Here is a 23,865-nt window from a genome sequence, read left to right as displayed (position 1 = left end):
GCCGTACAAAAACCTCTCACTGTAGAGAGACACGGCTCTCTGACTTTGACACAAACAAACTCAACAAAAATAGTTTCTGTTTGTAACATTTTATCAGCTGACATGTGAAAATAAGACTGTTTTAATTTGATATGTTAATTTTAGGGCTGCCTTAACATATTATCACGTTAAAGCATTCATTAATTAACGGCGACAGTTTTTTAAATTATTATTTTGAAAGTCCGTTGCTCACTGGCTCTGAATACACATAGGACTACAATCAAACCATGGGTCACAGGAGAGGTGGGATGTTGATCAGCCTGCAAAATAACCCAAACAAGCAGCGGAGAGGCTTCGGCAGGTTCTCAGGTGAACAGACAGGGAGACAGCTCTCTGCGAGTGAACGGCCGGCGCTCTATGGATAGTAACCATGGCAACGGCTTCTGTGCGCTACACAGCCGCAGCCTTTAACATAAATTAAAATTGTACACAGACTAACTTTACCTGATAGGCCTGCATTTAGTTTTGCGGGGATGCTCTGCCATGTGAATTCCCTCCTGTTGATGTCCTGATAACTATTTAGATTCTGGAAACTCACAAACAGCGAGGATCAGTCTCTCTTCAATGATTGTGCTGCGCGTCTCGTACAAAAAGTTCAAGACAACTCAACTTTGGCAGCAGGCGGGCGTGTGCGTGAGGCGAGCACAACCACGACAGTTTCACGGGAACCCCAGTACACCTTGTGCTCGACCACTTCACCTCACTGTAACAGGGACACTTTCTACTGAACATAGACTGTTTCTATGTTCCCAATCCCAAGAAAACTGGACTCTGATGGTAACTTGTTTTAACAAGCTAGATAAAAGGTAATTCCCTGGCAGTGGTAAATAGCTGTGGTTTAATATTTGATTTGATTACATTAATGTTTAAGTTGAGATTTACAAGAAATATTTTATTGCTGCTGTGTAAAGGGAATACTGCTGGTACATTTTTTTTCTCTAGCAATTAACTGAAATAACTCATAACATATTTTAAACAAGAGTTTTTTAAAAAATGTCTTATCAATACTCAGGTAAATTGATTGATCCATTGATAAACAGCATCATCAGAGTAATCCAAGTCCCTGCTGGAGTCAGTCAGAGCATTTCCATAGAGAGCCACTTTGCATCAGCAGCACCATGCTCCAGTGCTCTGGGAGACTTTATAGTCCTGAGAGTTGAACACTGGATGACTGACAGCTGTCCTTCATGACAACAGAAGCCACAGAAATCCTCCTCATCAAAAACATGACTTTGATCTGCGTCCTCATCTGGACTCTCCTCTGCTGCTGCTTCACAGGTAAAGTCCAGAGAATCAAACTCCTCTCCTCTATGAACATCCGTCCCTCTGAAATGAAGCCCACAAAACCATGACGCTGCTTTATGTTTTTGTCTCTGTATCCTCAGAGTCCAGAGGCCAGGTCACAGTGACTCAGCCTGGAGCAGTGAGCTCTGCTCTGGGAGGCTCCGTCTCCATCAGATGTAGGTCCAGTCAGGATGTTCATGTTTGGAGCAACAACCACCTTTTAGCCTGGTACCAACAGAGAGATGGAGAAACTCCTAAAGTCCTCATTTACTATGCTAGCAGTCGAGAATCAGGGATTCCAGATCGTTTTACAGGCAGTGGATCAAACTCTGACTTCACTCTGACCATCAGTGGAGTCCAGACTGAAGATGCAGCAGTTTACTACTGTCTGAGTAATCACTATATCAACAGTCAGTGGTTGTTCACACAGTGGAAAAGCGTCGTACAAAAACCTCCCTCAGTCAGACTGAACAGAAACTGAACTGACTGCTGCAGCTGGAAGCTACTGCAGAGACTGATACACTTCACTGAGGACACACACACACACACACACAAACACACACATGTCATCTATGAGGTTCAAGATTTCACAACTTTTGCTTTAACTACCAATGAATATGTAGCAAAATAATATTACAAAAAAATATGAAATCAAATTACTTTGTCCATCACAGCTTCTCACCATCTATTCATGTCTTTTTATAATCCCACTCTCTTTTCTGATTTGCCAAATAATCCAGAGTAGCCAGCCTGGGAAAGCAGATAAGAAAAGTCTTTGACCTCAAACTCATACTGGATTAGCAATTTCAACTATGTACATTTAATTGAAAATATGAAGACACAGATCGTCATCAAAAACATTCAGGATCAGAGACTGTCCAAACAAAATCAATACATCCCTGAAAGCACAAAAAAGTGTTTTAAATATATAAACGCCCTCGCAAAACGCAAAAAAAAAAAAAACTCCCCACAACATCCATCCACTAACTGTTGTGGAGCTTTCAATCACATCACATGATCTTTCTTAGCAGATGGAGTCATTTTGATGGAAATGTAGATTTTTAAATTCCTGCATCTTTAGGACTTCATGTCCACTTTGGCCCTGCGATGGACTGGCGCCTGTCCAGGTTGTACCCTGCCTTTCGCCCGATGTCAGCTGGGATTGGCTCCAGCCCCCGCGACCCTGTACGCAGGATAAGGTTGATGATGGATGGATGTCCACTCATGGCGTTATGTAAACTGAGGTCCAGGAACAGGACCACGCCTCCCTCTTCCCCTTCACTGATTAAACCACATCAGTGTCCCATCACACACACCTGCTAATCCAATCACCACCACATACATAAGATCGCCCAAACTCTCTCTCCCATTAGCTGCTCCACAAGCGAGCCTCTACAGAGACGAGTCCCCACCCTGAGTCTCGACCCCGGTCTCGGTTCTCAGTAGCACTATACGACCCTCTCCCATCCACCTTCCCTCGACCCCTTTCATCCCTTCCCTCTTGACCCCTCCTCGTAAACATGATCACATAAACCACCTCTAACTTGGTGCGTCCTGTTAGTGAACGGCTTCAAAGTTAAAATATTCCATGACAGCTGGGTGAACTCCATCTGCTGAGGAAGATCATGTCATTAAAACAGTAATGTAGCTGATGATGACTTCCATGTTTTCTGGTTGGAGTTTCTCGAGGAAGCTCTCTGAGATCGTCAGCATCAGCATCCCCTCAAACACCCAACACTACTTTACTTAAAGAACTTTCCATATTACAGACACCTAAAGATGTCAAACCACATTGATATTAATGTCACTAATCATGGTCTAAAACACCATATTACCATATTACATGTAGGGGAAGTTTTCAGTATCGTCTACATGTAAATATGTAAATATGTAGATCAACGCTCTCAGCACTGAGGGGGAAACACCATGATATGTTGAGGACAGCTACAGCTCACTGACTCTGTGTGTTTGCATATGTGTCCTGCCTCTCTGCTCCCAGCCGTTAAGAGGCCAGTGTTGATCAGTGGCTGTCCAGGCCTTTCAGAGCCACTGACACGCCGGCAGCACAATGATGATGTCACTGATTCTACTGCTGGCCACCCTGGGGCTCCTTGTTCAGGGTCAGACTCTCTTCTGAAAACTTTGCTTCAGGATGCAACCAGGTTCACCACAATGATGTTCTGCTGTGATGGAGAAACACTGAAACAAGCAGCATTTACCTTCTTCCATCTGTTCAGTGGGAGTCAGTCTGGAGTCTGAAGTCCAGGCTGAAGAGTTTATTACCAGGGTGGTCACAGCTTCCCATTCATACAGTGATACAACGTCGTACAAAAACTTCCCTCAGCTGGAGAGGAACTGATCTGAATCACCAGCTGCACAGAAACCATAACACTAGATATTTCAAAACATAACCATACTGTAATGTAATGTATGTAAATGTACTTTAATTAGAATGAAACTCATGCAGTTAAAAGTTGTAAAGTTACATTTTACTGAAACACACTGAGAGGTTACAATAATAAGAAATGTCATTTTGTAAGTTTTCCTTTGTTTTAGGTGAGTATTTTATTTAAATTCAATGCACCTCCATGTGGATTTGTAAAATGTGAAATCACTTTCATATTTTGTTAATTTGATATATTCTGTGTTGTTGTTTTTTTGCTAATGAGTTTCTCATCATAAAGCTAAAATATTTTTTGTTTAAACTTTGGTAGATGAATTGACAGGACTGAGTAAATTGTCTTCATGCAAATAAAACACTGATGAAATAGGTGTGATGGAAATTTGATATTTTTTTGATATATATTTTGAAATTTGATAGGGCATGCAAGCTGAAGATTTATACAAAGAGGACAAAGTGAGAAAATAGCCATCAAAAGGGGCTGAAGAACTCTGTATTAACCACGGTACGAGAAAACGGACAGTAGGTGAGACTGGTGGACAAAAATGGACATTGGTACACAGAGATTGTCTGGACAGATACAAAACAGATCCAAATGGACTGAGCTGGAGGGGCGGGACGGACACTAGTGACAGGAAACAACTGGGACACACACACACTGGGTGAGTCACAATTTCTCACAGAAAAAGAAAAACCTAAGCAAATTGAAGGTAAAAAAACAAAGTAATACTATATTAATTTATTAGTAAATGCTGATGAGCTTGAACAGCCTACATTGGTGATGAATGATAACCACAAAGAGTTTAGGAAACTGCCAAAGTAGCTGTTAGTAAATTTAAACCCAGCACAACACGAATACAACCGCCACATACAACAAGTTGACAACGAAAGAGACGCTTAGTAACAGTGGATTACTGTCCACAGAACACAGCTACACAGTAGTACAGCGGCAATGTAGCTGTTCCACATTCAAGAGGTCTGGGTTCAAATTTCAGAAAGAACTTTCTTCTTCCTGTGACTTTTTCCCGCATAATGCCAAATTAGTAAATGTAGGCCTACGTGGAAGAAGAACTTCTTACCCGTTTGATAAATAAGTAATACTTCTGTTCTGGTCAAATAATATACAGCGGGATATTTGTGTGAATTAAACAGCTGTCTGTGCAGATTAGCATCATAAACAAAAAGCAAGGAGTCTCAGGTTACCATGGAGATGACTTTATACTTATACAAAGGGGTGCGGAGGTGCTGCAGCACCCCCTATTCATAGTTTTGACGTGACATCACATTCCATGAAAAACGCTCCCTTGGAGGACAAAAAAGACGTTATTTTCCACTGCCAGGAAGCAAGTGATCCACTGTTACTATGAGTTTTTTACTTTTGCATTGCCAAAATGCTGGATGGTAGTTGTACTTTCTGATGCACAAATCGAGGAAGAGACAAGCCTGAGCTGTTAGGTTAGGTTAAGTTGTGCTATCTGTGAGTTTTCGTCGATGGGCGTGTCCGTGGTGTGGCGTCAAAGATCAACTCTTCGCCATGACACAGGAAGTTGTTGTAACTTCAGTGTACATGCTCACATCTGAACAAAACTTTACGTGCTTGATAACTGTTCCACCCCGAAGACACCCACACGCCAATATTAATTTATATTCATAGCGCCAAGTGCGATGTAGTGCCACAAAGGGGACACAGGAAGTGACGTAAAACACCTTCATGCAGCGTCGGAAGCGCGTAGCAAATTCACAGCTGCGCAGCAGAGATCCAGAATATGCAACACGGCCGCCTCACACACCAACACGCTACACGTGCGAGGGCCCGCCCAACGCTGCTTGCAGCTTTAATTGTATTTGTGTTGTGGTGTTTGTATTCATGTTGTGGCTTTTGTATTAGGCCTGAAACCTACAGGCCACTGTAGTGACCTCATGTCTGAGGTGCAAATTGAATGAGAGTCTATAGCTGTAGTTAACACAAAGTTTGATTTGATTTATGTGTGAAATAACATTTACTAAAAAAAGAAGCGCTTGGAAATATTAAACATGTTTTCTTTTTGTTCACTGCTACAGGCTGGAGTGACCTGTACGCACCCACATTTTCAAAAAGATTGTGATGAAGGCCAACCAACAGAGCAACAGAGTGGTGGTAAATGCATTAGTGCACCAGTGAGCACTGCAGGTTTCACAGCTTTACATCAAAGACTACACATTTCTCTGTTGGTGATTTGGCAAAGGTCTGTTGTTATAAAATGTTATATTTCCCACGCGGCTGGTCGGTTTCCGTTCTGCAGTCCATCACACACAGCATGCTGAGATGACCATTGTGTTGCTAAAGCGGTTCGCCCACAATGGCCTCACACAAGGTTAGTCTGTCTGTCTCTAATTGCAATTCGAATAGACAGAATAACTTATCTGGGAATGCGATCACAATGAGAGTAAAGCTCTCTCTTCCAATGCATTCAAGCCTTTTCATCTATTCCAAAACCAATCACCATAAAGAAGGTGATGATGATTTTATGGACAAGAGATCCTATTACTAAAAATGGATGAACAGAGAGATAAATCTCTCTCTCATGATTCATGGTAAACTAACAGTGCACTTGACTAACTTGAACTGACGAAGCTGAGCTGACCGAAATGGCTGTCTATAGTCTGCCTGTACTCAGGTACTACAAACACATGACCTACGTTTTTACTTTACTGACCAAAGGACGATCACATGACCTGTTTTGACACTACATCTTGGAAGCAAACCAGATGCCCGGTGCTTATTGTCATGTTGCTTTCTGTGTCTGTTGCTTTATGTTATGCTGGATGTTTCTTTGTGTGCTGCTGCTGTGTTGATGATAAAATGTGATGCTAAGATGTGAAAGAATTACTGTCTTGTTGTCATTGTTGAAAGTTTTCCCTCTCCTAAACAGGAGCAGCGGCCAGAGGCTAATATCTAACACTAACCAATTCTTCTTCTTCCTTTTTAGTTGTAGCCTTACTAGAAAACTACAGAGTGCTGGTGTTGTAAAACTGTAACTGTATCACTAATGAAATATTGTGGTGAAGCAAGACACTGGTTCATGAAAGGTTTCACAACACACCCTCACAACTTTTGTCAAACATGCTCAATCTGCCTAAGACACAACACAGGGAGGGGATTACAGGTTTCATTAGCAGCACATCCACCACCAGATGAACCGTTTAACCACCTCCTCCTACTGGACCTGTCGGCCGCCTTTGACACTGTGGATCACAACATCCTGCTTCACCGTCTCCAGTCTATGGTAGGACTTTCTGGGACCACACTAGGCTGGTTCCAGTCTTATCTCACAGCCAGGACGGAGTATGTGGCTCTAGGACAGTCCCAATCATCACCCCACACAGTCAGCTGTGGAGTGCCACAAGGGTCCGTCCTTGGTCCAACCCTTTTTACCATCTACTTACTACCCCTCGGTCACATCATCCATAAACACAAAGTTTCATTCCATTGTTACGCAGATGATAAACAACTATACATAAAAATGGACTCCACACTCCCCTCAGCTCTGCCATCTGCACTTCAGGTTTGCCAGGAGGAGATAAGGGCATGGATGGCTGACAACTTTCTTCAACTAAATAGCAGCAAAACCGAAGCCATCCTGATCGGTACCCCACATCAAACCCAGTCCTCCTCCCTCAGCAGTATATCCATTTTTGGTCATCACATTCCCCTGTCTACCTCTGTTACAAACCTTGGAGTCAGACTTGACTCAAATCTCACATTCGACACTCACATCCGTCACCTCTGTAAGGTCTCCTTCCTCCACCTCAAAAACATCGCCAAACTCCGCCCCTCCCTCTCACAACTAGATGCTGAGAAGTTGATCCATGCCTTTATCTCCTCCAGGTTGGACTACTGTAATGCCCTCCTCGTCGGGATCCATGGCAGGAGACTGCAAAAGCTCCAGCATATTCAGAACTGCGCTGCCTGGGTCCTGACGAGGAGGCGCAAATATGACCATATCACTCCAGTCCTGAAATCCCTCCACTGGCTGCCCATTCAATACAGAATTCAATATAAAATCTGTCTTCTTACCCACCAGTGCATACATGGAACTACCCCTGCCTACCTCAGTGAACTCCTCACCCCACTCACCACCTTAAGAAACCTCCGCTCCTCCACCTCTACCCACTGCCTGCACCAACCAAGGACTAAACTCTCCACCATGGGAGACAGGGCCTTCCAGGCAGTCGCCCCACGGCTCTGGAATGCCCTCCCAGAGCCCCTAAGGGCCCCACAAACTCTGGAGGTTTTTAAGAAGGGCTTAAAGACTTTTCTATTTCAAAAGGCCTTTTAACAGTCATGGTTTTAAATCTTTTGTTACGGTGTTTTATTGCGATTGTTATTTTCTGGAACTGTTTTTAACCCCTTGTTGCTGTAGCACTTTGAGATTTCCCTGAAATGTAAAGTGCATTATAAATAAAATTTATTATTATTATTATTACCTTATGAGGGAGGTTTTTAGCTAAACCCAAGCAAAGGCAAAAAAGTACTGTTGATGATAGTTGATATGTTTCCAAAATGGATAGAAGTTTTTCCCTCTCCAGCAACAAAGCCGATGCAGTCTCCCGCCAGGAGGTTTTGTGGTGGTTGTGGAGGCTGAAAGAGCTACATGGATACATACCAGCCACTGCAGGAAGGTGCCTGCACCAGAACAGTAACAGATCAACAAGCGTGCACAATCAGCAACTGAACCACTGTTTTCCCTGACCTTGTGTTGTGAGTGAAGGAGGGATTGGGAACGCTTAGGCACCCTTTGTCTCAGACTCAAAGGCTGTTAGACAGCAAACATCAACACAAGGGAGCTAGTGGGAAAACTCCTGGTCTCACCACTGCTGATTTAAGAGTGAGTAGCATGTTTGTCTCTGGAAGGAGACATCCATGGGACCCAGTCAGACACCCAGACATGTGGGCCTACGAGGAACAACAGAGATGTTTGCTGCCATTGCAATAGCATTAACAGTCCTCTGTTGCAGTTCTTAGATCACAAGCATGATGCACAAAAGCCACCACAACAGAACACCACAGTGAACTACACACAGGCATTGACATCACATAGCAGTGTTAGAGGCAAGAGAAGCACCCAAAGAGGCTGGGATGCTTGGATAATTTTAATAACTCCTCTTGTACGTTTGTGCCCAACAATACAGCTCCAGATGGTTCGGTGACCCCAGTGCTGGAAGGAATGCGTTCGCTACGAGAAGAACTTGCAGAGAACTCTGAAGTGGACACTAATATGTTTGACTGGTCTGATTCTGTATTTGCTAAATAAAAAGCCTTAGTGATGCCCATACTAGCAGGCCTAATGATTGCTGTAGCGCTGTTACCTCTCTGTGGATGTTGCATTATTCCATGTGCCAGAGGTTTGACTGTAAGAGCTATTGATAAATGTGTGTCTATTCAAATGATCACACTCCATGAACAAGTGAACATGCCATTGTTGCAGCAGCAGAACTGTGATGAAAGGAAGGACCCAGATTCGTTTTCTTGGTTAAACTGGTGTAGATTACATCATGATGCCTTTCTATGACCTGATGATCTTTTTGTAATGCTGTATATTCTTGAGTGATCAAAGAATGCTCACAAGGGAGGAGTATGTGATGGAAATTTGAAATTTGATACTCACCCTGCATGCTTCATCAGAATAGACCAATGTGTCACTGTGTGGTATATGCAACACTGACATAAAATGTAAATGCTCCATACTTGTATAGCGCCTTTCTAGTCTTTTCGACCACTCAAAGTGCTTTTACACTACATCTGCATTCACCAGTCATACACATTCATACACTGAGCCTAAGTGCTCAAACGGAAACTAGCATTCACACACATTCATACACTGGCGGAACAGCCGCCAGGGGCAAATCGGGGTTCAGTAGGACAGAAGGACACTTCGACACGCAACCAGAGCCAGGGATCGAACCGCGGACCTTCCGATTAACGGCCAACCCGTGTCTCTGCTAAACAGAGACTCTGTAAGGTGAGACTCAAGGAGAAGAAGAAATTACCTCAGATATAATCCTGCACTGATAAAATGAAGGAAAATGCTTCTTTGTTGGTAAAAAATAAAACTATACTACTAATATTATTTAATTTGAAATAACTTTTTTTATTTTCTTACAGTGTTAACAGCATGAGCATTATTACATCAATGAAGCTTCACTACTTAAAGTTGAATATTGTTAATATGATCTGATGACAGAGTAACAGAGTACAGTCACTATAACAGAAAACAACAGATTTGAATGAACTGGTCTTTATTGTGTTGAAATAATCCAAATTAAATCCAGTACACAAACTTTAACTATGAAACATGTGATTAGAGAGTGACTTAAGGAAAGAAAGAGACACAGACACAGAGAGAGTTACAGAGTTCAGAGAGCAGAGTAAAACCAGTAGCAGAGTCCCAGTGAGTCAGGTCAGGACTGGGAACACTGGTCTCTCCTCAGTGTCTCTGAGACCAGAGCCTGGGAGCCCTGGGTGGCCTCACAGGTCACAGAGCCCACCTTCCTCCACTGGTCTGCAGGGAGCCTCAGGGTGCTGCTCCAGCTGTAGCGGCCGTCCTTCTCCAGCACCCCGGGGCTCCTGCTCTCCTCCCAGCTGCTGCTGCTGCTGCTGCCGTCCACCTTCCAGGCCAGACTCCAGTCTGAGGGGAAGCCCTTGTTGGCCAGGCACATGAGCGTGGCCTTCCCCTGCTGCAGCTCCTCACTGGAGGGGGGCAGCACCGTCAGGGTGGGACGGACATCACCTAGGAGACACCAATCAGCTTAGAGGACACCTTTACAGTGTGAGAGCTGATTTTCTCCTTTAAGGAGTTTCTGTCAGATGTTTTTTCTGCTCCACCAGTCACTCACTCACATTGTTTCACTTCCCTTTAAGAAGCCTCTCATGCAAATCAGCACAGAGAGAATCATCATACAGAACGACCTGAAATATATTAAACTACAGTGGAAATAAAATAACAAACTTTCTTATCAAGATCATCAAAAAACTTGACTGTACAATAATTTATTCAGTGGAAACCAAAACAGAAATGATCTGACAACAATCAGATGTTCTTCATCTGGATTTCAAAGTGTTTCTTCACTTACATTAACAGCTATAATGATGAGTTGAACCACTAGATACAGTTTAAACGTCGTTACTTTTCAAGTGCAAATTCAGTCACACAGGTATCACTGCTCAGCTGTATCACTTCACTTACTGACAGATACACTGACCACTGTGTTGAAAGTAGTGCCAGTTGTCCTTTCACTATTAATATGGAAATATTGTATTCTTTTTTCAAATTCATAACAATAGGCAACATTTTTAAAACACTCATATTTATCTTTACTTCAGTTTAACATGAAAGTGAATTGTATTTAATCATAACAACAGCCATTATTGTGGTGAACATTTTAAACTAAACTCAACATTTTTACGTTAAGATTAAAGTTTTATATTTTCTCCACTTCCAAGTTGATTACATTTCATTTTGACAGGACTGTGTGAAGAACAGTTTAGTTAAGCTGCTCTGAGTTAGCCTCCATGGTAAAGGAAGAGAAATAAAAACATGAACAATAAAAGTTTCATAATTAAAACAAGATATATTTATCTGCCTTAAACATTGAAAAGTTGAATTTAAAGCAGGACTTGATAATATTGTATTTAGTATTTGAGCAGAAACTTACTTCCAACATCCAGTCTGGTTCCTCCACCAAAAGTCCACCACAGTGATACAAACTCATTGAGCCGCCGTACAAAAACCTCTCACTGTAGAGAGACACGGCTCTCTGACTTTGTCAGACTGAACTAAAGCTACAAGCCCTCAAGATGCAACTTTACCATTAAGGTTGGAAATAATGATTTCCTCTGTGGCTTAATATTGTATATTTACTATTTATATAATGAGTTGGTAAATTTCTATTACTAAAGTGAACTTTGTTTCTTAGTGCAAATAATTTTAATAAACTTTATACATTAATATGGAAAGTCAAACAGTTTTCTGGCCTTCTGATTATATACGTAGAAAAATAGCTATTGAAATAAAAGTTTTGTTAAAGGTTTGACTTACTTCCAACATCCAGTCTGGTTCCTCCACCAAAAGTCCACCACAGTGATACAAACTCATTGAGCCGCCGTACAAAAACCTCTCACTGTAGAGAGACACGGCTCTCTGACTTGACACAAACAAACTCACCAAAAATAGTTTCTGTTTGTAACATTTTATCAGCTGACATGTGAAAATATAAATAAAATGAAAATTGTTTTAATTTGATATGTTAATTTTAGGGCTGCGTTAACGCATTATTATCGCATTAAAGCATTCATTAATTAACATCCCTGCATTTAGTTTTGCAGGGATGCTCTGCCATGTGAATTCCCTCCTGTTGACGTCCTGATAACTATTTAGATTCTGGAAACTCACAAACAGCGAGGATCAGTCTCTCTTCCAATGATTTGTGCTGCGCGTCGCGTACAAAAAGTTCAAGACAACTCAACTTTGGCAGCAGGCGGGCGTGTGCGTGAGGCGACCACGACCACAACAGTTTCACGGGAACCCCAGTACACCTTGTGCTCGACCACTTCACCTCACTGTAACAGGGACACTTTCTACTGAACATAGACTGTTTCTATGTTCCCAATCCCAAGAAAACTGGACTCTGATGGTAACTTGTTTTAACAAGCTAGATAAAAGGTAATTCCCTGGCAGTGGTAAATAGCTGTGGTTTAATATTTATTTGATTACATTAATGTTTAAGTTGAGATTTAAAAAAAATATTTTATTGCTGCTGTGTAAAGGGAATACTGCTGGTAAAAAGCTCTTTGCAAACCACATGTTAATGCATTTTGTGTATGTAGCAGTAAATTTAAGTCAAGCAATACACCACTTTAGAATTCATCATTTAATTTTCAAGAAAATCATGCGATTAATTGTAATTAAAAAATGTTATCGTTGCCCAGCACTAGTTCATTTTAAATAAAATTTACATTTTCAATTAACTGAAATAACTTATTATTATATTTTAAACAAAATAAAAGCAAAATCATATAAAAGAGGTTTTTTAAAAATATTATCAATACTCTGATAAAGTGATTGACCCATTGATAAAAATCAGAGTAATCCAAGTCCCTGCTGGAGTCAGTCAGAGCATTTCCATAGAGAGCCACTTTGCATCAGCAGCACCATGCTCCAGTGCTCTGGGAGAGTTTATAGTCCTGAGAGTTGAACACTGGATGACTGACAGCTGTCCTTTATGACAACAGAAGCCACAGAAATCCTCCTCATCAAAAACATGACTTTGATCTGCGTCCTCATCTGGACTCTCCTCTGCTGCTGCTTCACAGGTAAAGTCCAGAGAATCAAACTCCTCTCCTCTATGAACATCCGTCCCTCTGAAATGAAGCCCACAAAACCATGACGCTGCTTTATGTTTTTGTCTCTGTATCCTCAGAGTCCAGAGGCCAGGTCACAGTGACTCAGCCTGGAGCAGTGAGCTCTGCTCTGGGAGGCTCCGTCTCCATCAAATGTAGGACCAGTCAGGATGTATATAGCTCTGACCGTTTAGCCTGGTACCAACAGAGAGATGGAGAAACTCCTAAACTCCTCATTCATCGTGCTAGCACTCGAGCATCAGGGATTCCAGGTCGTTTTACAGGCAGTGGATCAAACTCTGACTTCACTCTGACCATCAGTGGAGTCCAGACTGAAGATGCAGCAGTTTACTACTGTCAGAGTTATCATTGGATCAACAGTCAGGATGTGTTCACACAGTGAAAAAGCGTCGTACAAAAACCTCCCTCAGTCAAACTGAACAGAAACTGAAGTGACTGCTGCAGCTGGAAGCTACTGCAGAGACTGATACAATTCACTGAGGACACACACACACACACACACACACACACACACTGTGCTCCCAGCCGTTAAGAGGCCAGTGTTGATCAGTGGCTGTCCAGGCCTTTCAGAGCCACTGACACGCCGGCAGCACAATGATGATGTCACTGATTCTACTGCTGGCCACCCTGGGGCTCCTTGTTCAGGGTCAGACTCTCTTCTGAAAACTTTGCTTCAGGATGCAACCAGGTTCACCACAATGATGTTCTGCTGTGATGGAGAAACACTGAAACAAGCAGCATTTACCTTCTTCCATCTGTTCAGTGGGAGTCAGTCTGGAACTGGGCTGGAGTCTGAAGTCCAGGCTGAAGAGTTTATTACTGTCACCAGGGTGGTCACAGCTTCCCATTCATACAGTGATACAACGTCGTACAAAAACTTCCCTCAGCTGGAGAGGAACTGATCTGAATCACCAGCTGCACAGAAACCATAACACTAGATATTTCAAAAACATAACCACACTGTAATGTAATGTATGTAAATGTACTTTAATTAGAATGAAACTCATGCAGTTAAAAGTTGTAAAGTTACATTTTACTGAAACACACTGAGAGGTTACAATAATAAGAAATGTCATTTTGTAAGTTTTCCTTTGTTTTAGGTGAGTATTTTATTTAAATTCAATGCACCTCCATGTGGATTTGTAAAATGTGAAATCACTTTCATATTTTGTTAATTTGATATATTCTGTGTTTTTGTTTTTTTACTGATGAGTCTTCTCATCATAAAGCCTAAAATATTTTTTGATTAAACTTTGGTAGATGTATTGACAGGACTGAGTATATTGTCTTCATGCAAATAAAACACTGATGAAATAGGTGTGATGGAAATTTTATATATTTTTTATATATATTTTGAAATTTGATAGGGCATGCAAGCTGAAGATTTATACGAAGAGGACAAAGTGAGAAAATAGCCATCAAAAGGGGCTGAAGAACTCTGTATTAACCATCACGAGAAAACGGACAGTAGGTGAGACCGGTGGACAAAAATGGACATTGGTACACAGAGATTGTCCGGACAGATACAAAACAGATCCAAATGGACTGAGCTGGAAGGGGCGGGACGGACGCTAGTGACAGGAAACAACTGGGACACACACACACTGGGTGAGTCACAATTTCTCACAGAAAAATAAAAACTTAAGCAAATTGAAGGTAAAAAAACAAAGTAATACTATATTAATTTATTAGCAAATGCTGATGAGCTTGAACAGCCTACATTGGTGATGAATGATAACCACAAAGAGTTTAGGAAACTGCCAAAGTAGCTGTTAGTAAATTTAACCCCAGCAGGGGATAATATTGCTACATGATATGTTGAAAACAGCCCAACAGAGCGGCAGGTATTGCATATAAGGTATCATAATAATGAATTTCGATGACATAGTTGTTAAACACTTATTTCAGTTATCAGAGCACTGAATGAGTGACCCCCATGTCACACACACACACACACACACACACACACACACACACACACACTAAGAGACCTTTGGATACATGCACATAGACTCATTACACTGCACAGTACACAGTTCTGATGGACAGGATGCAACAATTTTTAATTATTTATGGAATAGAGACAGTGAAAAAAAAGAGAGAGAGAGAATTATTTCAACATCTGGATCAAGGAGTGCTGCGCTGTTGTTTTGTTTCTTTTTCTCCTTCTCTGATCTTAGCAGTACCAAGGGGGACATATACACATGGCGAAGCAAAGTGATTTGGAAACGGATGGATTTGGGGATGCAAGTCCGCCCGGAGTTGGCTGACTGACAACAGGCCCATAAGTTGGAATTTGAGTACACTGGTTAAAACATTAAACTGTGACCTATGGTGGCCCATAGGTTTCAGGCCTAATACAAAAGCCACAACACGAACACAAAAAGCCACAACACGAACAAAAAGCCACAACGGAAGTTGACAACGAAAGAGACGCTCAGTAACAGTGGATTACTGTCTGCAGAACACAGCTATACAGTAGTACAGCGACTATGTAGCTGTTCCACATTCAAGAGGTCCGGGTTCAAATTATAGAAAGAACTTTCTTCTTCCTGTGACTTTTTCCCGCATAATGCCAAATTAGTAAATGTAGGCCTACATGGAAGAAGAATTTCTTACCCGTTTGATAAATAAGTAATACTTCTGTTCTGGTCAAATAATATACAGCGGGATATTTGTGTGAATTAAACAGCTGTCTGTGCAGATTAGCATCATAAACAAAAAGCAAGGAGTCTCAGGTTACCATGGAGATGACTTTATACTTATACAAAGGGGTGCGGAGGTGCTGCAGCACCCCCTATTCATAGTTTTGACGTGACATCACATTCCATGAAAAACACTCCCTTGGAGGACAAAAAAGACGTTATTTTCCACTGCCAGGAAGCAAGTGATCCACTGTTACTATGAGTTTTTTACTTTTGCATTGCCAAAATGCTGGATGGTAGTTGTACTTTCTGATGCACAAATCGAGGAAGAGACAAGCCTGAGCTGTGTTAGGTGAGGGGCTCCCCACAAGATAAACGTAAACATTACCGCAGTCGAGCGGCGGCAGGGAAAGTTGTGCTCTCTGTGAGTTTTCGTCGATGGGCATGTCGGTGGTGTGGCGTCAAAGATCAACTCTTCGCCATGACACAGGAAGTTGTTGTAACTTCAGTGTACATGCTCACATCTGAACAAAACTTTACGTGCTTGATAACTGTTCCACCCCGAAGACACCCACACGCCAATATTAATTTATATTCATAGCGCCAAGTGCGATGTAGTGCCACAAAGGGGACACAGGAAGTGCAGTAAAACACCTTCATGCAGCGTCGGAAGCGTAGCAAATTCACAGCTGCACCGGCAGAGATCCAGAATATGTAACACGGCCGCCTCACACACCAACACGCTACACGTGCGAGGGCCCGCCCAACGCTGCTTGCAGCTTTAATTGTATTTGTGTTGTGGCTTTTGTATTAGGCCTGAAACCTACAGGCCACTGTAGTGACCTCATGTCTGAGGTGCAAATTGAATGAGAGTGTATAGCTATAGTTAACACAAAGTTTGATTTGATTTGATGTGTGAAATAATATTTACTAAAAAAAAGAAGCGCTTGGAAATATTAAACATGTTTTCTTTTTGTTCACTGCTACAGGCTGGAGTGACCTGTACGCACCCACATTTTCAAAAAGATTGTGCTGAAGGCCAACCAACAGAGCAACAAAGTGGTGGTAAATGCATTAGTGCACCAGTGAGCACTGCAGGTTTCACAGCTTTACATCAAAGACTACACATTTCTCTGTTGGTGATTGGGCAAAGGTCTGTTTTTTAAATTTTATATTTCCCACGCGGCTGGTCGGTTTCCGTTCTGCAGTCCATCACACACAGCATGCTGAGATGACCATTGTGTTGCTAAAGCGGTTCGCCCACAATGGCCTCACACAAGGTTAGTCTGTCTGTCTCTAATTGCAATTCGAATAGACAGAATAACTTATCTGGGAATGCGATCACAATGAGAGTAAAGCTCTCTCTCCCAATGCATTCAAGCCTTTTCATCTATTCCAGAACCAATCACCATAAAGAGGTGATGATGATTTTATGGACAAGAGATCCTATTACTAAAAAAGATGAACAGAGAGATAAATCTCTCTCCCATGATTCATGGTAAACTAACAGTGCACTTGACTAACTTGAACTGACGAAGCTGAGCTGACAGAGCCTCACTGACTGAAATGGCTCTCTATAGTCTGCCTGTACTCAGGTACTACAAACACATGACCTACGTTTGGACTTAGGCTGCTGACCAAAGGACGATCACATGACCTGTTTTGACACTACATCTTGGAAGCAGACCAGATGCCCGGTGCTTATTGTCATGTTGCTTGCTGTGTCTGTTGCTTTTATGTTATGCTGGATGTTTCTTTGTGTGCTGCTGCTGTGTTGATGATAAAATGTGATGCACGCTAACAGATTGACGCCATTTTTACAGGAAAAGACTGCTGCCTGCTCGTTCCTTGTTGTTTGATGTTATTGTTTAAACATGGTCCGGAGTTTTGCCCATGCACTCTCCTCCACAGAGAAAAGGGGGAACTGAATGCAAATCTAAGTCGCTCAGTGTTAGAGATGGAATGTAATGTGAACAACAACAACTCTGTGTGTGAGATGTGTTATCAGACAGCCTGGAAGCTCAAGGTTGAAACTCATTCAGAGAGGCTGTTTTACACACACGGAGCAGAGTGTCACCCAGAATAACGTGCCATAATTTGTTTGTGAAAGAATTACTGTCTTGTTGTCATCTAACACTAACCAATTCTTCTTCTTCCTTTTTAGTTGTAGCCTTACTAGAAAACTATAGAGTGCTGGTGTTGCAAAACTGTAACTGTATCACTAATGAAATATTGTGGTGAAGCAAGACACTGGTTCATGAAAGGTTTCACAACACACCCTCACAACTTTTGTCAAATGTTACGTCCCACCCTTTGGTGGCAACATGGGACGAACAACATCCCAACACTGACCCAAACTCAACACAAATAAACACCTTTAAAACAACCAAATCAAGTGAATTTATTAACATAACTAGACAATAATTAAGAACACCAAAAACACAACACAAAAATGCCCCAGCTGGGAGGCAGCAAGGCTAGCAGTCCCAAATCAAGAAGGGTCCCCTCCTGACACTTGCACAGCAGCTTTTAAAGCCCGCCTTCAAAGGCCAGGTGGACCTTATTCGGTAATTAGCTGGAGCACTCCCAGAACAGAACTGGAAGACAGAAAACATGGACACAGCACAGGGAAATACATACAGCCGTAACACAAACATGCTCAATCTGCCTAAGACACAACACAGGGAGGGGATTACAGGTTTCATTAGCAGCACATCCACCACCAGATGAGCCGTTTAACCACCTTATGAGGGAGGTTTTTAGCTAAACCCAAGCAAAGGCAAAAAAGTACTGTTGATGATAGTTGATATGTTTCCAAAATGGATAGAAGTTTTTCCCTCTCCAGCAACAAAGCCAATGCAGTCTCCCGCCAGGAGGTTTTGTGGTGGTTGTGGAGGCTGAAAGAGCTACATGGATACATACCAGCCACTGCAGGAAGGTGCCTGCACCAGAACAGTAACCAATCAACAAGCGTGCAACCCTGAGTCCAGGGTTACATGCAATATGTTTGGAATTCCCATTACATTACTCCCTTTTAGCATTTTATGCTAACCAAACCAACCAAATAAGAATACAAACATTCGATTAACCTTAGCAGTACTTGCAGAGTAGGTAATTAGGTATAAGAAATAGACAATTTAAGAATATAAGAATATAAGGGGGAATATAAGACACAATACAAACACTTGAAATTATGCAAAATGTGGAATTTCATTATATTTGCAAAGACTAATGATTCAGAATATAGCTAAGAAACTTAGAAATGATTCAGATTAAACTTAATTTTCATCCCCGCTGAAAGGTGGGATCCACTCCATCGAATCGGTGGGTGCAGTATGTAATTGCATATACTGACCCATAGATGATTTAATAGATGTAGAAGTCATAGGTCTAGCACAAGGGATCACACAGCATGTCAGGAGGAGGAAAGCACCAAGAATGACAAAGAGTGGGGTCAACATTTTAAACAACACATTCTTCCATCCGCCTGTTTTCAGCCACGACCACATGTCCCATCCCCCAGAGTCCTGTGAGTCCTGACTCTTCTTCTCGTGCAGTAGATCATTCAGGTGGGAGACAACATGAGTCATGTTGTCCAAGACATCTGGGATGTATGTACAACAGTCCGTTCCAATAATGTGGCAAACTCCGCCTTGAGTCGCCAGCATCAGGTCCAGTGCCATTCTGTTCTGCAGAGCCACATTTCTGAGGCCCTGCACAGTGGGCGTGAGGGTGGAAAAACCTACTTCCACCAGGGCTGTCAGGTTCTCCAGTTCAATAGCCAGTCCATCTATCTTATGTGCATTGTTCACAGTCCCCCACCAGCGGAGAAAACCCCCAATACCTTTCTCTGCTGGCGGAACTCTGGTGTTTGAGCGCCTGGTTCTGTGAGGCACATAGTAGTGGGCGTAGTGAGTGTGGAAACGGCTCAGAGTGGGCAGGATGGTGACAGAGGTCATCAGTTGGGCTAGATAACACACCATCCAGGTCTCAAGATTTGATACACATGTTGCCCACAAACCCACACTTGTTGTCTCAGTGCTCCATAGCCATCAGAAGACGGAATTGTGAGAACAGGGTTGTCCCTCCCTGGGCAGTGAAAGCTTATGGTGTCTGTCAGGTTCAGTGGTGCTAGGTACGGCTGCTTCCACCTGCACTCCTTCTTGGCTCCATTATCCCATTTGGTGCCGCAGATTGCTGTAACCGTCTGCTTACATGATGATGTTCTCAGGAACTGATCTCTTGGTGTGAGACATTGTATGGTGAAACACACTGCTCCGGTTCGGGCTGTTGGATTCGTTGTCATGATGGGCTTGCAGATTTTTTTCTCCGTTATCTGAGACGTGTTCCAGAATTGGGTCGTGGAGCCCCCAAAATTGACCATGCTGATATTACACAGTTTGAGTGCCTGGGTCATATCCTTGACTACTCGGCCCTTTCTGGGAACCCCTGAGTGAAAGTTAACAGGGCTCCAAGTGTCTCTGAAACACTTAATGGTCTGGGTTTCACTGGTATGGAGGTCCACACTCCATGAGGGAGCTGTGCACACACATAACAGCTCAGATTGGTCACTTTTCTTGAAGTGGCCATCATGGTTGCGTACCATGCATTGTCTTTCAGCCCAGCCGGGCTGTCAGGGAGGATGTGTGACTCCTCCTCTTCAGCCTGGATCTTTCCCTCAGTCAGGCCAAAGTTTGTTGTTTTCATGTTTGGAAATGATGACAGGATGATGATGACAGTGAGCAGAACAACACCTCCGTTTTCTCTCGGCCTGTCACCTCTCCAGAGCTATGTGTTGATCTCTGGCATCATATCTCAGTGTCACCTTGCCTACCCCTGTAATCAGTGTGCCCGCGGTGAGTGTTTGGGAGATTAGTGGTTCTAGGTGGTCTCAGAGACCTCCACTCCCCTCCCTCCCTAGGAACACAAGGCAGGGGAAAGCTCAGCTCACTCACTGATCTCGATCTCGATGGTTTTAGGCCGTCTAGTTGCTTCGGCACTCGTTTGCAGTGGGTGGCGTCAATCCAAGTTGCTCTTTCAGCCACTTTTACTGCTGTTTCTGTTGTTAGCAGTATCTGAAATGGCCCAGTCCACCTGCGAGCCTGCCAGTTCTTTCTCCTGAAGTCCTTTACAACAATCCAGTCCCCTGGCTCCAGATCATGCAGTTTCTTTTTCATCCTCACATTGGCTGGTGTCAGGGATTTGTCTTTTTACTGGTCCAATCCCCGTGTTCAATGGTCTGCCAAATAGGACTTCAAAAGGACTGAGACCCCCTCTGCCCCTCATCCTGCTCCTCATGTGCATTAAAACGATCGGCAAGGCTTTTGTCCATGTTAACCCTGTTTCTTCACAGCATTTAACAAGCTTGTTTTTCAACGTCCCTCTCTTTCAATTGCACCTCCGCTAGCTGGATGATAGGCACAGTGTTGCCTCAGATCAATCCCCATATATTCCCCTACACTTTTCAATACTGCGCTGATGAAAGGTTTGCCGTTATCACTGGAGATTTTAGCTGGGATTCCCCAGCGAGGAATGATCTGGCTTATCAAAGCTTTCGCAACTGCTGCTGCGTCCTGTTTAGATGTTGGAAATGCCACTACCCATTTAGAGAACATATCTACCACGATAAGACAATATTTCTTCCCCTGTGACGGTGTCAGTTCAATGAAGTCCATTTGCAGAGCGTCACACTTACACACAGCAATCATTTTGGGCAACAGCACAGCATCAAGTAGTTCAGCAACCAGTTTGTGATGAGCAATAGGTTTGCCTGTGGATGTTAAAAACTTCCTGTTTGCCCACAATCTCCCAAAATCATGAATAACACTCCAAGAATAACTACTTTTTGCAGTTTTGTCCTTTGCATATTTACATGCCTCTGTCAGTGCAACTAACTCTGCTACTTGTGCAGAATAGTTTGAAGGGAGCGGTTTTGCTAAAATTGTGTCATGCAAAGTTGTTACTGCAAACCCTGCTCGATTTTTACCAGTTGCTGGATCACGTGATGCTGAGCCGTCCACAAACAATTCCTTGTCTGGGTTTGTTAGAGGAGTCTCCTGCAAGTCTGCCCTTGGGGAGCAGGCTTCTGTTATGACTGCAACACAGTCATGGGGTTGTACTTCACCTGGAGTTGGGAGGAGAGTAGCCGGATTTAACACAGTGCACCTCTTAACAGTGATGTTTGGCATATCAAGTAACACAGTGTTGTGGCTGTGGAGAGATGAGATGTTTTTTGTTCGAGCAAAATCATCGAAACAGCATGTGGAACCGACAATGTCAAGTCTGAATAACCCACAATGTCACGTGAAGCCATGGCTGCTTTCTCAGCAGCTGCCACGGCTCTCAAGCAGTTTGGCAGCCCTGCTGCAACAGAGTCCAGTTTGGACGAAAAATAAGCTACTGGTCTCAGTCGTTCCCCATGGTCCTGTAGTAGTACTGAGGTCATGTACCCTCCCTTTTCGTCAACAGTTTGTGTGAAAGGTTTGTTACAGTCGGGGAGACCCAGGGCTGGAGGGGACTGAAGAGCTAGCTTTAAATCAACAAAAGCCTTTTCTGCTTCAGGTGTCCATTGCACCTTGTCAAGAACCTGGTGTTGCCAGCCACCAGGTTCTTTGTGGATCACAGTGGTGAGGGAGCCTCAGACACTCAGGCGTCAGGCCCTCAACGTCTCACCCGTATTTTGGAGGGGAGGTTTGAAGTCCCAGAATGTCAAACTCTGGCCGTACGGTTTTTCACCTGCAGCTCCGAGTGTCTGAGTCCTCTCACGCGTGTGACGAGCCGACAACGGCAAAATTGTGGTGGGAATTGCGTGTTTAAATAAACAGCTCAGGCAAACACTTGTCTTTCTGTGAATTTTATTCAAGTCTTCTGCAGAAGGACTCACAGCAAAACACATACGCCGTGTACATGTATGTTCGAATGAGTGAGGAGAGCTCTGTGTCTCTATTTATCCAGCTTTAGGGTCAACCTTATCATCGCACAGAGACACATTGTCCCTGAAGTCTGGATACCACAGAGAACAGAGATAGTTTGACTGTTACGTTTACACGGATTCAGTTCCCCATATCAGATGAGTCTTCCTGAGTCCAGGGTTACATGCAATATGTTTGGAATTCCCATTACAGAGTGAAGGAGGGATTGGGAACGCTTAGGCACCCTTTGTCTCGGACTCAAAGGCTGTTAGACAGCAAACATCAACACAAGGGAGCTAGTGGGAAAACTCCTGGTCTCATCCACTGCTGATGACGCCATCAAAACTTAAGAGTGAGTAGCATGTTTGTCTCTGGAAGGAGACATCCATGGGACCCAGTCAGACACCCAGACATGTGTGGGCCTACGAGGAACAACACAGATGTTTGCTGCCATTGCAATAACATTAACAGTGCCTCTGTTACAGTTCTTAGATCACAAGCATGATGCACAAATGCCACCACAACAGAACACCACAGTGAACTACACACAGGCATTGACATCACATAGCAGTGTTAGAGGCAAGAGAAGCACCCAAAGAGGCTGGGATGCTTGGATAATTTTAATAACTCCTCTTGTACGTTTGTGCCCAACAATACAGCTCCAGATGGTTCGGTGACCCCAGTGCTGGAAGGAATGCGTTCGCTACGAGAAGAACTTGCAGAGAACTCTGAAGTGGACACTAATATGTTTGACTGGTCTGATTCTGTATTTGCTAAATAAAAAGCCTTAGTGATGCCCATACTAGCAGGCCTAATGATTGCTGTAGCACTGTTACCTCTCTGTGGATGTTGCATTATTCCATGTGCCAGAGGTTTGACTGTAAGAGCTATTGATAAATGTGTGTCTATTCAAATGATCACACTCCATGAACAAGTGAACATGCCATTGTTGCAGCAGCAGAACTGTGATGAAAGGAAGGACCCAGATTCGTTGTCTTTGTTAAACTGGTGTAGATTACATCATGATGCCTTTCTATGACCTGATGATCTTTTGTAATGCTGTATATTCTTGAGTGATCAAAGAATGCTCACAAGGGAGGAGTATGTGATGGAAATTTGAAATTTGATACTCACCCTGCATGCTTCATCAGAATAGACCAATGTGTCACTGTGTGGTATATGCAA

At 43.0% G+C, this 23,865-nt stretch overlaps 2 long non-coding RNA genes and 3 gene segments (V, D, J or C); 4 read left to right on the top strand and 1 right to left on the bottom strand.

Moving 5' to 3' along the window:
* Positions 1 to 1,265: 1,265 nt before the first annotated feature.
* On the top strand, positions 1,266 to 1,795 carry LOC119907648 (the record flags this gene model as incomplete). The annotated part of the segment is given in 2 exon segments: positions 1,266 to 1,317; positions 1,425 to 1,795. Coding segments are annotated over 2 exon segments (423 nt in total), but the record flags the coding sequence as incomplete, so codon positions are not given.
* A 2,559-nt stretch (positions 1,796 to 4,354) lies between these two features.
* On the top strand, positions 4,355 to 9,039 carry LOC119906711. The gene is made up of 2 exons (XR_005445011.1): positions 4,355 to 4,386; positions 8,897 to 9,039. It is a non-coding gene; the product is annotated as an uncharacterized LOC119906711 (long non-coding RNA).
* A 795-nt stretch (positions 9,040 to 9,834) lies between these two features.
* Positions 9,835 to 11,833, bottom strand: LOC119906749 (the record flags this gene model as incomplete). The annotated part of the segment is given in 2 exon segments: positions 9,835 to 10,494; positions 11,803 to 11,833. Coding segments are annotated over 2 exon segments (360 nt in total), but the record flags the coding sequence as incomplete, so codon positions are not given.
* A 1,191-nt stretch (positions 11,834 to 13,024) lies between these two features.
* LOC119906849 lies at positions 13,025 to 13,533 on the top strand. The segment is given in 2 exon segments: positions 13,025 to 13,076; positions 13,184 to 13,533. Coding segments are annotated over 2 exon segments (375 nt in total).
* Positions 13,534 to 14,651: 1,118 nt separating this feature from the next.
* Positions 14,652 to 23,482, top strand: LOC119906776. The gene is made up of 2 exons (XR_005445029.1): positions 14,652 to 14,732; positions 23,340 to 23,482. It is a non-coding gene; the product is annotated as an uncharacterized LOC119906776 (long non-coding RNA).
* Positions 23,483 to 23,865: the final 383 nt, after the last annotated feature.

This window comes from Micropterus salmoides, unplaced genomic scaffold (assembly GCF_014851395.1).
Source record: "Micropterus salmoides isolate LMB-PRFRI ecotype aquatic unplaced genomic scaffold, ASM1485139v1 Ms_hic_scaffold_17, whole genome shotgun sequence".
Classification (NCBI taxonomy): domain Eukaryota; kingdom Metazoa; phylum Chordata; class Actinopteri; order Centrarchiformes; family Centrarchidae; genus Micropterus; species Micropterus salmoides.
The sequence above is the reverse complement of the archived record's forward strand: the minus strand, read 5'-3'. Positions and strand labels throughout refer to the sequence as shown.